Genomic DNA, 16,441 nt, shown 5'->3' with positions numbered 1-16,441 from the left:
ATTAACTTTTGCTTACTTACACTGTTTGGTTTTTGCTTTTAATTTATCTTTCCTGTATTCCCGCTTAGTCTCAATATTTCGTTCTTGTTTAGTGACACAACTTCCACTGATCTAATTCTGTTTGGTCCTATAAAGAGCTCTTATTGCTAAATAATAAATTGAATAGGAACATCAACACCCCCGAGGGGATAGGTTCCATTTCTTTTGTAACGTTTGAACAATGCAAGTATTGGCTAGATGGCTTAATGGAAAGTCTTGTCATCTGACAGGCAAGAGGCTTTTCTTCCTTTGCTTTTACAAACTCCTTTTGAAGTTGTTTGGGGGGAAAAAAGCACATTTCTTACATTTGAGACCTGCAGCGGAGACCTAAGCACCTCAGGTAAGAGGTGAATACCTAGCCGAGTAAGGATGCTTTATGGAGGCCTCCGACCAACAGGAAGGTACATGCCTAATGGAAGAGGGACACCTGGTCTCAGTAAGGATCAGCAGATTGCTACCTTGTAGAATGGAAGCCTAGCTAGACCCAAGTATCTGTATTTATTCAAAAGATACTGCTAATGCATTTTCTATATAAAAAGGCTTTCAGTTGGTTGTCAATGATTTAAAAATAATAGAATTTAGAAAAAAAATGCATAAGGCAAAATGCCTCCCTAAGTTCAACTCAGTGTGTACATCAGAGCCATACACTACCTATGCCTTCTAACATCCTGATAAATAGCTTATGGATACCAAAATCAGACTTCTTGGAAACTGAGGGTGGAACAAAGGATATCATTTCCTTGGGTTCAAATTTTAAATTAGAAAGAACCAACATGAGTTGAAGATTCATAGGGAAAATAAAAACTGCTCAGAAATGAAAAAATGTATTCTTAAATTCCCAAACATATATTCTTTCTCTCTCTCTCTCTCTCTCTCTCTCTCTCTCTCTCTCTCTCTCTCTCTCTCTCTCTCTCTCTCACGTTTCTTTTTTCCAAGATAGGGTTTCTCTGTATAGTTTTGGTGCCTGTCCTGGATCTCACTCTGTAGACCAGGCTGGTCCTGAATTCACAGAGATCCACCTGGCTCTGCCTCCCAAGTGCTGGGATTAAAGGCATGTGCCACCACCGCCCGACAAAGACTGATATCCCACACAGGGAGTCGAATCCGGGCCATCTGGGTGAAAACCAGGAATCCTAACCACTAGACTTCTCTTAATGATCATTATAAAAATATACAGGCAAATATTTTAAGGGGACTTAACACTTAACACTAACTTAACTACCCAGAGAAATAGAATAATTTTATCACTATCAACTGATACTGTATACTAAATATTATGCCAGAAGAAGACCTATTTTACATTATATTCCTGTTTTTGTAATACACAAACACATATATTTGCATATACAAATTTATGGACACATTTACTCATATATATGTACTGTTTTTCCTCTTAGGCTTTACACATTAGACTTCATTATTGACATTCTTTTATCTTCATATACTAGATTTATTTTATAAGCATCATATGTCATTTTACTCAGGAGATTTTTCTGTGTTGTAACAGTCCCTGCACCAATTAACTAAACATCAAGGATAGGGAACAATTCTGACATTACTAAAACTCATGAAAAAAAATAAAATGCACATATAGAATTTTAAATGTAATCACTATATATTAGAAAAGAAATATGCCAGCACTAATCACAGTCTAAATTGAGAGTTAACCAAGAAAAGGAGAAATTGAAGTGTAGTACAGATATTTCTTTAAAACTGTACTCAGGGCTAGGACAATGGCAAAGTAGGTAAGAGCATTAGCACGTAGAGATGAGGACCTGAGTTCGAATCCCCAGTACTCATATAAAAAGCTGGTTATGCCCATGCATGCCTCTAATCTTAGAACTGTGGGGGGCCAAAACAGCATGGTCATTGGGCTTGCTGCTGGCCACCAGCCTAGCTCCAAGCTAATTGCGAGACTTTGCCCCAAGGCAATAAAGGCAGAGAGTAAAAGACCTTGAAACCTGATGTCCCCCCACAGAACTTTGCATGTGTGTAGAGGTATTTGCACCTGCACACATACACATAAGTATGCACACACCACATTCATTGCACACACTTACACATAGATATACACACACAATGTGCATGGGTAAATAAATAACAGATTAAGAGATAAATAAATAAAATATGCTTTAAGAATTCTTATATTTTGTTAGTTATATTCTACTGGATAATTTAATGTCCACAAAAAAATAAAAATTGTAACTATCAATTCTAAGATAAGATAAAAACCCCACTGATGAATATCAAGTGCTTGAATAGTACTACAATTATTATATTCAGCATAAATAAATGAAGAAATACTAAGAAATGAGAGAAAACTTTCAATGTCATCTGAAATGCCAATGCACTAGAAGAGATCAGTGTCTGAGTAAAATTTAGTGACTATCTCTGAAGAGTCCATACTACAGTGTTAATCTACGATTTCATCTCACTGTATCATAAATATAAAATATTGCCAAAGATGATAAAAGTCCCATTATTGCTGATAGCTAATACTTTAAGGAGGCACATATTTTCAAACATATCTATTTAGTATATTGGCAAATGATAATGAAAGCAAGAGTCAGAATCTGATAGTAAAACCTGACAAAATTGAAAGCAAAGTACCCAATCTGTGAGTGCCACAATGATATATTGTCAAATGTCATTAAACATAAATATGAAAAGGTAAATTTCATTATGGCTGTATTCATACCCATTGCCTCTTTCTTCACTGCTAAAACTATTCACAGAAAGCTTTACAGTGGACTCACATTTTTGAGCATTAGAATATAGGCTTTTTCTAGTTTGCTTGTATTGGTCTGTTAATGTAAACTAATGAAATGTTTTAGAAAGTTCTAGAAACTTATAGACCAGTATTTCCCAATGTTATCATTTATATTTTGACATTTTTCTGATTTTAGAAGTTGCGGTAGAAGGCTCTTCTTTAAAATACTAAATATATTTTTGCATCAATGTTCATGAAGGAGACTGGCCTGTAATTCTCTTTCTTTGTTGCATCTTTGTGTGGTTTGGGTATCAGGGTAACTGTAGCCTCATAAAAAGATTTTGCAGCATTCCTTCTGTTGCTATTGTGTGGAAAAAATTGAGGAGTATTGGTATTAATTCTTCTTGAAATTCTGGTAGAATTCTATGCTGAAACCATGTGGTCCTGGGCTTTTTTTTTTTTTTTTTTTTGGTTTGGAGAGTTTGAATGACTATTTCTATTTACATAGGGGTTATAGGTCTATCTGAATTGTTTATCTGGTCTTGATTTAATTTTGGTATGTGGTACCTATCCAGAAAATTGTCCATTTCTTTTAGATTTTCCAATTTTGTGGAGTACAGGTTTTCAAAGTATGACCTAATGGTTCTCTGGATTTCCTCAGTGTCTGTTGTTATGTCCCCCTTTTCATTTCTGATTTTGTTAATTTTGATATTCTCTCTGTGTCTTTTGGTTTTGATAGTGATTCGTCTATCTTGTTGGTTTTCTCAAAGAACCAACTCTTTGTTTCATTGATTCTTGATGGAGAAACCCACAAAGACAGCTGACCAGAGCTAGTGGGAGCTCATGGACTCTGGACTGATGGCTAGGGAACCTGCAGCGGACTGAACTATGCCCTCTGAATGTGGGTGACAGTCGTAAGTTGCTTGGTCTGTCTGTGGGGTCCCTGGCAGCGGGACCAGGATTTATTCCTGGTGCATGAACTGGTTTTTTGGAGCCCATTCTCTATGGTAGGATATCCTGATCAGCCTTGATGCAGTGGGGAAGGACTTGGGCCTGCATCAACTTGATGTGTCAGACTTTGTTGACTCCCCATGGGAGGCCTTAACCTCTCTGAGTGGGTGTGGGGAGGGGGAGATGGGGGAGGTGGGGCACAGAAGGAGGGGAGGGAGGGGAAACTGTGGTTGGTATGTAAAATGAAAAAAAAATTTAAATAAAATAAAATACTAAAAATAAGGTGGCAATGTAATATACACCTCTAATCCCAGCATTTGGGAGGGAAGGCATCAGGAGTTCATGGTGGTCCTCAGCTGCAGACTGAATTCAAGGCCAATTTACTCTTAAATACTCTTAAAGGAGTCTGCAGACTTGTCCAAAGATTGTTCTAAATGAAGTCAGAAATTCTTTCTAAAGAAAGCTTAGAAGTGACACAAACCCCAATTTAAGGTTTACCATGCCCGTGTTAGCATGAATTTCAAGCAACGTTGATTTTAATGCCTTAAAGATGTAGTTCTAAGACTTCTTTAGCAGCTCTGTGTTCCTTCTACCAAACATAGTCAGCATATATTATTGGAATAATCAATTCCAGAAAAGAGTGTATTCTTTTCTTTCTGGATGTTTTAGGTGAAATGGAAGGGGTGTGTGTCACAATGTAAATGTTTTTCTTGCCCACATTCATTCATTCTCTGTGTCTTTGAGGTAAACTAATTGCAAGTGACTATTACACCAGAAAATAGAGTTATGGAAAATGAGAGGGAGTTACCCATATTTCTAGAAAAAAAAATAATTTTAGAAGTATATTTTATGTCTAAAGATTATTATAGTCCACTGTACAACTATTCACAGCCAAAAGGAATTACTCTTTTGATTGTATATGAAATAGGTACCATGTTCTGACTTTCTCCACCACTATGAACACACTACATAAATCTACAATTTTTATCCTTTAGGATGTCAGTTATAATAGATAAAATGCAAAATGATGACTTCTCTCTTAAACTCATTTTGTTCTTCAGGACTGTTTTAATTATTGTTTTTTTTTTTTTAATCCAATTTAAACAAAATGAGGAGTGTTGGTATTAGGGTATTCATGAGAATAAAATGAAACAAGCATGTGTCAGACACAGAAGATGTCAAAGTGCACTTTTTTGTGTTTATGCAATTAAAACATACTTAAATTATTTTGAACAGTATGGTTTTGGAGCCCTAATAAAAATAAAAATCATGCCGGGCGGTGGTGGCGCACGCCTTTAATCCCAGCACTCGGGAGGCAGAGCCAGGCGGATCTCTGTGAGTTCGAGGCCAGCCTGGACTACCAAGTGAGTTCCAGGAAAGGCGCAAAGCTACACAGAGAAACCCTGTCTCGAAAAACCAAAAAAAAAAAAATAAATAAATAAAAAAAATAAAAAAAATAAAAATCATAATAAAAACTATGACTTTCTTAGATTTTATATAACCACTCTAAAGGAATGTTTGGTGTAGATGAAAGGTCTTGTTAAATAAGAAACACAGAGCCAATGCAGAGATGAAAGCCCAAGAGGTCAGAGCTAAAAACCTTAACCTTCACTGCTGCTGTTGTCCTCTTCAGCAAGAGACCTACTTCCTGTCTGTTTGTCTTTTTTTTATAGACTTTCTATTCTGCCTTCTCATTGGTTGTAAACCCAACCACATGACCTCCTCGTCACTGCCTGTCTGTACAGACCTCCAGGTCTTCTATGGTTGGTATTGAGATTAAAGGCGTGTGTCTCCATGCTGGCTATATCCTTGAACACACAGAGATTGCCTAGCTCTGCCTCCCAAGAGCTGGGATTAAAGGCATGCACCACCACCGCCCAGTTTCTGCTATGGCTTGCTATTAGCTCTGACCCCCAGGCAACTTTATTTATTAACATACAAATAAAATCACATTTCAGTACAATTAAAATATCACAATAGTTTGGTGATGGTGACATTCTTTTATGTAGCCATGATTCTAGGAATGAGTTCATCATTAAGGAATAGGAGAAGGCTCGGCATTAAAGTCATCAGAACTGATATCCCTGCATTTGACAGCTGCCACCAAGGTCCAACGCCTTTGTTAATGAAGTCATTAACATCCAGTCACTGTGCTTCTTGGGAGGTTGTATTAAACTATTGACCTTGGTAGGAATTAGCTATTCTGCCTTTATACATCTCCATAAGAATTCAAGCTACAGTTTGTAGATGGGTACAGGAAATATCTTTATGTAAAAATTATTAGTCAGAGAGAAACAGAGGAGAGAGAGAGAGAGAGAGAGAGAGAGAGAGAGAGAGAGAGAGAGAGAGTAAAAGCCACATTATGTACCTTCATACATTCATGTACATTTTCTAAATTTTGCTACTGAACTAAATCAGATCTTCCAAAAGCAAAATTATTGGATCAAATTAACCCAACTGTTCTTTCACATGCAACATCCATGTAGCTAAGGTCATGTTCACTGGTAATTAAAAAAATATATACACTATTTAAAAAACAATTTTATATTTTCACTAAGTTGGGATAAAAGGATAGGTTTCTTTAATTCAATATTCCGAATATAAAGAATTCATGAGTCTCGGGGATTTGCATATTTTGACTGAATTTGGTTTCAGAAAAAAATCTTGTTTCTTGGGCAGTTAAATCCTTTGTCTCCTGAAAATAAATTAAAACACTGCAGCTTGCTAGGCTTAAATTTGTGGTTATAAAACTTGGCCAGATCTAGTGACTGAGCATAATAATGTTTTTCAGAAAAATGCTCATTCTTTAACTTCATTTAAAACACTTGAAACATTTCATAATTGAAATTAAATTTAATCTTTTTAATTTTGTAATTTTAAATAATAATATGAATAAATTATATGCTCTCCAGTTTTATTTACCTACCAAATGCCTAGTAGGTACAAAACCACTAAAACTATCACATTAGGAATTTCAACATTTTAAAGATGATGGTGATTCCAAGTATCTAGGATACTTTGATTTCAGTTACACTAGTAACCTTATGACCCAAGATCTAAACCTGTTTCATTTTTTTGTCCCTTAGTTTACTTTCTGCCAGAGTCTTATCCTCTAGTTAGATGATAAGAATCAATATCCACAAGACATATATAACATATGAGCCAACATGTATTAGCTGCTATTATTATATTTTACCTATTATGTTTCCCTATTATGTAATCTACATTGTGGAGGGAGCTGACAGTTATTTCCTCAGATTCTGCACAATGGAGTCCTAGAGCTCAGCACTACAAAGCATTATCAGGGTGGACCAAGTTAATTAAGATGGAGTTTTTAGGTTGGCCCAATCCATATGACCAATGTTCAAATTTGAACACATACTTGCTTTTTGAAACAACACAGTGTGGAGATAAATTAGGGACTGCATGTTTCTACAAGCCAGGGGATGAAACACTGGCAGCAAACTGTCAGAAGCTCAGGGAAAGATACTGAACACACTTTTTCCCATAGGCTCATAGAAAGCAACCCTGTAGTATCGTGATTCCAGCCTTCTAGGTACTAGACCTGTGAGACAATATATTCCTGCTGTTTAGACTACCAAGTATGTGGTCCTTTGTTGCTGTGGCACTACATAAACATAAATAGAACCAAAAAAATTTTCGTTACAGTCACTATAACAGATGAGAAAATGAAAATTCAGAGAGACAACATATTGTGGCTAATTTTTGTTGTTGTTGTTTTCAAGACAAGGTTTTTCTGTGTAGCCCTGGATTTCCTGGAACTCACTCTGTAGACCAGGCTGGCCTCAAATTCAGAGATCTGCTTGCCTCTATTTCCCAGGTGCATGGACTGAAGTTTGGTTACCAGTCTGTGGGATTGAGCAATCTGAAATTCAGCAGATTGACTAGGAGGGGGTGAGAGTGGTAAGAAGGGGAAACTGAAAACCTATCACTCTTCTGCCTGCCTGTTTGACTTTATCCCTTCTTTCTGGTCCAGACAGAGCATATCTGCTGTCAGAACACTGCAGACACAGAGCCAGTTGACCACAGACTAGAACCTGGCAAGTTGTGAACTCAAATGAACTATTTCTTCCATTAAGTTACTTCAGGTGTTTTGTCACAGTAACAAAAAGCTGACACAAAAATAAACTCATCCACATTCACCAAGCTTAGCTGTAGCTTAAGAATTAGATTGTGATTATGTCATTCCAACTTTATAGTCAAAACATGAGAAAAGCTTAAAGTGGAATATAAGCCCCATTCACTTTCTTGCCAAACATACTGGCTTGGGAGCTGGTGGAATCATAAAAATAAAATTATCTTAAACAGTTGACACTTCTAAGAAAAGAGTGTCAAGATAAAGGAGACCAATATTCTTAGACGTCTATTATTTTCCAGTTAGAACCTTAAGTTAGTCTACATATTTCTTTGCATATTAATATGGTGAATAAATAAATACAGAAGAACTGCCAACACCAAATAATGAAGGAATATAGATTTACTATAATTGTGGTGAAATATATACATGTATATATTTCATATATTTCATACACTATAGCAAGAAAATAATCTGTGAACAAGCTCAAAAGATCCAACAACAGTAGTAAAGTAAAATAAAGCAAAACTCCACTGTAAAATGCTCGAGACTAGGATCACAAAGACAGGAAGTAAACACCCTGAGTTAGATAAGTCATTAAGCCCATACCACATGAAAATAAGTCATGAGTGCACTGTAGCAATGAAACCAGAGAAAATGTATTAATCCTTCCATCAGGATTAACAATGTTCTGCCCATACATCATAGAGAGTGTTCCAATAGTGTAATCCTTCTATAGATTCTCAGGAAAAAAAATAGGTATGCTGCTCAAATTTTCATAGATTAAAGTACATAGATTTCATAGGTTAGTTTCATAGATTAAAAGTACAACGTGAAGTCCTAAATCTCAACAACTTAGCTTCATGTTATCTTTGCTATTTCCTTCTTTGTTTTTATCTTTCCCACAAGCCACCTGCTCCATTTCCCATCTTGAATCAGACTTACCTCCTGTCTGAGTAATGACTTGTATGTCACTTGAAAGAGGGCCATCTCCAATTGAGGTAAAAGCCAGGACTTTGACAGAGTATGTTTTTTGGGGTACTAAATTGCCAATAGTAGTGATTTGGCTATCAGCTACATTGTGTTTCATCCAGTTGTTGACATGCTGAGTTGGGTCCATTGTATAATAAACTCTATATCCTTGGATCTGTCCATTTGGCTCCTCAGGTTCCTTCCACTGTACCAAAATAGTAGTTGAGCTCAACATGCGTGCCTGGACGTCCCGTGGGGCACTGGACGGTGCTTGCTCTGAGGTCTGCGTTAATACAGGCTCACTTGGTGGACCTCGACCAATGTTATTGACAGCAACAACTCTAAATTCATAATCCGAGTAGGGACTTAGTCCAGCCACACTGTAGCGTGTGGTTGCTATCCCATCAATTTCTTTGTATGGTTCTTCAGAATTTTTAGGCTTATGTTGAATGATGTAGTAAGAGACGGGCTCAGGGTTCCCAGAGTCCCATGTCAGCGTGATGCTTGTAGCTGTGCTCTCAGTCACTACTGGAGTTCCTGGAGGCTTGGGTAAGGCTTTGGGACAGAAAAAAGACAATGACTATCTTTTTATCTCAGCTATTACGCAAATCACTATACTCTATAACTAACCTGACAAGATTATACAACTACTGATGATTTAACCAGATGAAGCAAAGTAACATGTCCGAAGATGTCAAGAAAGCAGTAAAATACATATAGGTGGCCCAGATCCCATCCTACTCATAGATGCTGATGGCATTTTGGGGAGTTGCATTCAAATCTACACTTATTCACTAAAAGATCCTAATAAATCACTTAATGTCTTTTGGGTTTTGTTTCCTCATGGGAAAATTGGAAAAGCTGCATTACTGGAGTTGCACTGTACTACAGAGTAGCTGTATTTCATCAGTTTGCCGTGAAGATTAATGAGCTAAGCCAGTAATATGCACAGTGTGTCGGGGACTCTCAAAAATATAACTGCAATTATTGTAATTTTTATTTCAAATGCTTGGCCACTTAATCCCTGATTCAATAAATTAATGTTGTAAATAAATACCAATAAACATTATATATGGAATATATGGAAATGGAATTAAATTGCTATTAAAGGACTAGTATCCAAATACTTTTCTATTTGTAAAACATAAAGAACATTATGAATTTCTTAGATTCCTGGCTTGTTCACTGCAAACTTTACACAAGTTAGAGAGTTATCTGAGGAGAGGGAACCACAATTAAGGAAATGCCTCCATGGACTGCTCTGTGGGTAGGCCTATGGGAATATTTTCTTAATTGGTGATTGATGTGGGATGACCCAGCCATTGTGAGTAGTGCCACACATGGACAGGTGGTCCTGAGACATGTAAGAAAGCAAGATAGATGAGAAACCCATTATAAACAAGGCAGCAAGCAGTGATCCTCCAACGCCTCTGTTTCAGTCCTACTTCCAGATTTCTCGGCCTGACTTCCTTCAATGATGGACTATGATGTGTAAGTATAAACTGAAATAAACCCTTTATGGTACTTCATAAAGCAATAGAGAACCTGACTAAGATACTTAAAAATAACCTATCTAAAATTATTAAGGTAGAACTATGACAGTGTACTTTGCCTGGCAAGTAAGGAGTCCTGGGTTGATTCTGATCAGGATCCATGTACACACACACACACACACACACACACACACACACACACACACACACACACACAAGTTAAGGAAAGTAAAACAATAAGTTTAAATCATGTTTCTTCATAATTCTTAAAATTGCTTAGGAAGTTTAAGACATATTCACAAATCACATTGTATAGTATTTTGTCAATAACAAAACTTTTGTGTTCTACATTGGATACATCTAAGATTATAGCAAGTAGACAAATACCTGTATTTAAATATGTGTTTTTAGAGATCCAATTTTCTCCTTTTAAGAAAACAAATCTCGAAAAAATCTTGAGAGTGCAAGCCAGCTTTACTGGTGGCCTCACCTGTAAGTTTTATTCTGGATAACAAGTCAAAAAAACCCAAAGATAATGCTTATAAGCAAACCATTTCCTGTTAGCATGAGGCCAGTATCACAATACCGCCTAGAATAGCAGCTAAGAAACATCCAACTTTGGCATCTTTTCTGTTCTGTTTTGTTTCTTTTTTCTTTCAGTTTTTACCTTTATGTTTCATCTTTGAGGTAGGAAAGGACAGGGAAGTAGGAAGATCCAGGACAACAGAGATACAAAAGTGAATATGATAATTATTTGGTGTTACTCTCACTTCCAAAATCTTTACTGTCTTTAGCAAACCTCTAATATTTGAAGCTTAAATAGTTATAATGAAAATAGCTGGTTTGCTATTTTTTTTTTATTTATTTATTTTTTTTTTTGGTTTTTCGAGACAGGGTTTCTCTGTGTAGCTTTGCGCCTTTCCTGGAACTCACTTGGTAGTCCAGGCTGGCCTCGAACTCACAGAGATCCACCTGGCTCTGCCTCCCGAGTGCTGGGATTAAAGGCATGCGCCACCACCGCCTGGCTTGGTTTGCTATTTGTATATCACTAATAGCTACATAATTACAATATTTAGCAAAGAGACGTTACTAAAATTAGTAACAAAAAACATTTATTTAAATATTCTGGACCGAAATTTTGCAAAGTAGACCACTCTGAATGTTGCAGGTAAATAAAATTGTTGTTAAATAAGGTTGTATTTATTGAACTGACATTACTGGTGTGTACTATCACACTTTTGTACAGTAAGGCTCTATATCTATAATGTGTGAACAAAGACAATTATGCTTAAAACTTTAGGGATACATAAGACATTGCATGCTGCGATGTGGTTAATGTACAATTTTGTTCTTATGCCATAAGATATACTGGATATATATGCTCAGTTGCAGATATGATACCAATTATAACAAGTGTTCTAGCTTTTATAAATTCACGCTTCCCAAATGGGATGATGATTTGAGTTCATTTTGAACTAATTCTAGTCACTGACAGGAAACTCAAATCACCCTCACTATGACCCAATTTGTAAGTTTTCTAGAATTATGTAAGTATTGGGTAAAAGAAAGTGGTATTCACACATATTCAACTCCCTTTTTAGTGAAAAAAAAATGTTCACAGAATATAGCACTTTGGTTATATTTAGTACATTTGTTGAAGAAGAGAAAATTTCATGAGTATTCATATATGCAAGGTGAAGGGCAGAACTAAGATAGAACAGATCCATTTGCATTTTGCTTCTTAATGGTAGGACCATCAAACAGAGCATCTATTATTAGGTCATACTGATTCCAGCACTTTCTTTTATTTCTGTTTTTTTCAGAGATTTTATGCATTTAATGACACTCATTAATATTCTTCTTATGACTCCTATCAAAAATCTGGACCAGTACAAAGTCTGCAGGCCATCCATCTTACCAGAATGGTAGACCCAGTGTAGCATTCCTCATTCTATCTGCTCAGTGACTAAGTCAGACTTGCTGCTAAATATTGTAACGATTATCCCAATTTAGACTGCTAATATCTTAGGAAAGAATCTGCAAGTGGGGTTGAGTAATAAATCTGTGATCCCACTTCTTTAGGAGGCTAAAGTAAGAGATTAGTGATTGATGGCTTGTATAGGACACAGTGTAAATTAAACCATAGCCTGTGGTTCAATGAGAACCTGTCAAAATTAAAACCACAAAAGGGTTGAGCATGTAGCTAGCTTAATGGCAGAACACTCAGTATGCTCATCCCAAAAAGTAAAGAAGGAAGGAAAGAAGAAAAGAAGGAAGTTAAGGTGAGAAAAATTAGTCTACCTAAGACATGGACATTTTATATAATATGACAGATGAGATTAGGTACTATACAAGTGAAGCACTGAGTGATGGATTTGTTCATTTTAAAATCCTGAGTCAAGGATGAGCATAACTTAGATTATCAGAGCATGATCTTAGCATACCTTTGACAGTGATCTGTGCTATTGCTTCAATGACGCCCAGTGTTGACATAGCAACACAGGTGTAATTTGCTGACTGTCTTACATCATTCAGCTCTAGGACATTTCTTCCTATTGGCATATCATCTTCAGGTGTCAGATCTTCTGCCCCCAACATCCACTTCACATAAGGCATTGGTGACCCCACTGCCACACAGGTGATATTAACACTTCCACCTGGCATTATTTCATGATTAGTGGGTGGGATAGAGAATCTTGGTGGGACACGGCGAACTGGAACAAAACACAAGGCAACATGATAACATATACAAGGCAAGAATAAGGCAGCTAGTTAAACACATGACATGCACCATACAGACATGATTAAACAATCGAATCATATTGTAAATTATCCAAAATCACAACAAAAAGAAAAACTGTGGATAATACAGACCATACGAGTATGGTATGTGTATACACAGACTCATCTATTTAGTTTAATCATTGATATCTTAGACACATCATACAACAGTTGATTAGACCTACATAGGCCCCACACAAAAATGAAAAACTATCTACAAATTAACAGTACACGAACACCATGCATAAGATAAACACCAAACTATATACATACATGCATATAACAATGTTTCTATGCAGGCATGTATATGCAAAAGGTGACAGGAAGGTCATCAGCATGTGTGAGTATCAAGACTGACTTCAGTTCTGTGTACTCCCAGCTGACATGAATGTGTGTATGGGGTAATCACATCCCAGTCCTGGAAAACATCACCTTGAGTACACTGAAACAGCAATTTATTTGCTTTCAGATTCAGAGAGATGCAATCTCAAAGCTTCAACTAACAATGGACAAACACAGAAATGACATATATGTGTGTGTGTGTGTGTGTGTGTGTGTGTGTGTGTGTGTGTGTGTGTATAGAACTGACAGTCACAGAAGAAGAAATATACAACATCAGTTGATACTATACTGGATTGAGTCATGCCAGTCATGCAGAAGTTGGGACTCTTAAGGCCCACAATAGAACAACAGAAGAATGGCTGGAATCCTAGACAAGGACAAAGAAGGAACAGTGGGAAATTAAAACAAACACACAGAAAAAAGAGAGAGTGTAGTGATTGAGATGTGAACTTGGTTGAAAGTTAGAAGATAACAGGTTAGAAATTACAAGGAGATTGTTACAGGTAGAGGATTGTAGTCTCAGGGGAGAGGAATTCATATTCAGGATTCCATCCAGCTTGTATATAAGGTTAAATAACATCAATGACCACAGAATCCAGTAAGAGGAACTTTATGTCTATATTCAAAGTGATGGACAATGGATCTAAACTACATAGCAGGATGTGACATTAAGAGGGATGACCATATTAGAAAAACATGACACAGAAAAAACAAAAACAAAAACAAAAACCAGACCCACTACCAAGCAAACATAGTTCAGTGTTCCTGTTTCAGATAATCTGCATGTTCTGATGTGTTCAAGTACATGCACTTTGACATTGTAAAAACTAAGGTAAGAAAGAAATAGGTTCTGTCTTGGACTTCGGGGGCAAAACCTTACACTGTGAGAACTTTAAACCAAAGGGGCAACTTTCAGGAGTACACTATAAATACAGATAGCAAACAATGTTTTTGAAGTTACAGGAAAGGAGATGGAAACAATCTCTTAACCCCAAGAAGGAGAGGGACTCTGTCTGGAAACTTTGGCTGCACTTAGGAACAGAAAACCTCTGCCTGGAGAGGGCTCACTGCAATGGTGTGGGGGTGAATGACATTCATAGGAAGGACAGTGCTAAGCATGCCTCCTGCAGTCAACTCAGAGGTTTACTGAAGCAAGCAGGGGCCAGCACAGACTCAGAGGCATCAAAGAACATATCAAGAAAAATGGAGGGGTCAAGGAACAATTATAAAACATCACCTGGGGGCAGCAGGCACCCTGAGAAGGCAGAAATAAAAGGTAGGTGGAAGATGGGAAGAGTTGGGGGGCAGGGGTAGGAAAGCAGGAACACTGACCAATGCACCGGACCGTAGAGAGTTAAGTGTTACCCGTTCCCATGCACCCAGGTGTATTTTCTCCCATCATGCACTGCGTTTAGACACCACCAGCAAGCAACAGAAGCCAAGGCCAGAACATTCTCTGCAATTATATACCATTAACCAAAAGAAGACCACAGTGCAGCTACATTCATTTCATTTGTATTCTTTGTTATTGGTTTAAGTGATAGTTTTGTAAGGTGGGTAAAAAGTAAAAAACACACCAACCTTCTCGCAGCTCTGAGGGATGTAGGGGGGTTTGATGCAGAACACAATGAAATGAGGAAAAGGAGAAAAACAAGGGAAACACAGAGAGAGTAAAAAGGCCATATCAAGGCTTTCAACCACTACTTGAACATCGTTAATTGCTCTAGTTCATCTTCCTACCCCAGCTGGAGAAGTTAGCAATACCTCATGGACTAATGCAGTATTAGGAACAATAGCTAGCATCATTTTGAAATTTTCCATAGAAGAAGGTAGTGCATGCCTCATGCAGCAAAGGATATCACATTTGTGAGAAAAAAGGGGATTGGGGCCCTCAAATAATTTAGGGAAGAAAAGATTCTCAGTGCACACCACTCCCAACCCCACCCCAGCTACAGACTCCACAGAGAGGGAGGCAAAAGGCATCCCCAGGGGCACAAAATTATCTCTGACAAAAATTTCAAAATCAAGCTAGGTATTTTCTTATGGAACCCCATTCTATAGCACCTTAAAGCACAGGCTGCAACCATTTCCTCCCCCACCCATGCCTCTTGTAATTATTCAGATTTGTTGACCCAGAATAGAAATGTTTCCACCAGAAGACAAACCAAACTAAACCCAGCTCTGAGAACTCTAGGAAGAGGGGTATACATTCCAGCTGAAATAAAAGGTAAGACCATTCCTATACTTGAGATGAAATCATTTAAATACTCATGAGAAAATATGAATGGATCTTTACAGTTCATTCCTACTTCAAGAAGAGTTAATACTACTTCCTAAAATACAATCATTATCCTATGGCATATAAATGCGTATGCACACATATAAAATTGTGTTCTAATTAGGACAGCATAAGAGGAAAGAATGCAATTGTGCTATTTTTATGTAGCAACTGTTTTTCTTAATTTGGAGACTTTATGCCCCTAGCTCCACAGCAGAGGTCATGGAGACATAAACACCTTCATGCTTAGAGCTGATTAGTAGTTCACCGAGCACTTATTTCAAGGTTTGTAAGGAAACAAATGAGAAACAACAGAAAAAGTGAAAGAAAAGAAGAAAACTTCAAACAAATGCCAAGCACAGTCAGTCAGTACAGTCAAAATAGAATCAGAAGTTGCAATGCAAATAAGTATCTACAAACCTCAAGCCTTGTGTAGATTGAAAAACAACAGATTTCAATTTTTAGTTTTCTACTTAATAAACTGCTTCATCAACAGTAATCATTACCAAATCCTCTTGTTAAACACTTCCATAATCACACAGACCCTGTGGGCATCTCAACTCCCCCTGAGCCTGAATGGAGAAGTCATGCCAGGGTTATAACTTTCCTACCTCTGACATATAAATTGGCAGGGGCAGAGTATCGAGTGCCCGCGCTGTTGGTGGCAACACACTCATATTTTCCTTGGTCAGATTCTTCACTCTGTTCAATCTGCAGGGCTCCTGTATGGATATAAAATATATCACCAAAGACGTGGTCAGAGAAGGCTTTTGAGGTTC

The 16,441-nt window shown here is 37.2% G+C and overlaps 1 protein-coding gene across 48 annotated transcripts in view; it reads right to left on the bottom strand.

Moving 5' to 3' along the window:
* The window catches only part of Ptprd (protein tyrosine phosphatase receptor type D), a 2,293,154-nt gene that overhangs the window by 180,752 nt on the left and 2,095,961 nt on the right, over window positions 1–16,441 (bottom strand). For 33 of the 48 annotated variants that reach the window (XM_052717072.1, XM_052717069.1, XM_052717068.1 and 30 more), the window contains 4 exons: window positions 16,274–16,384; window positions 14,966–14,977; window positions 12,706–12,975; window positions 8,742–9,323 (listed from right to left, as the gene is read on the bottom strand). In XM_052717072.1, coding sequence (XP_052573032.1) covers window positions 8,742–9,323; window positions 12,706–12,975; window positions 14,966–14,977; window positions 16,274–16,384 — 975 coding nt within the window. The remainder of the gene's footprint in view (window positions 1–8,741; window positions 9,324–12,705; window positions 12,976–14,965; window positions 14,978–16,273; window positions 16,385–16,441) is intronic. The other 15 variants (XM_052717087.1, XM_052717101.1, XM_052717120.1 and 12 more) reach the window with 1 other exon arrangement.

Source organism: Peromyscus californicus, unplaced genomic scaffold (assembly GCF_007827085.1).
Source record: "Peromyscus californicus insignis strain IS unplaced genomic scaffold, ASM782708v3 Scaffold_5__1_contigs__length_169319896, whole genome shotgun sequence".
NCBI classification, from domain to species: domain Eukaryota; kingdom Metazoa; phylum Chordata; class Mammalia; order Rodentia; family Cricetidae; genus Peromyscus; species Peromyscus californicus.
This window is presented reverse-complemented; position numbering and strand designations above follow the sequence as displayed.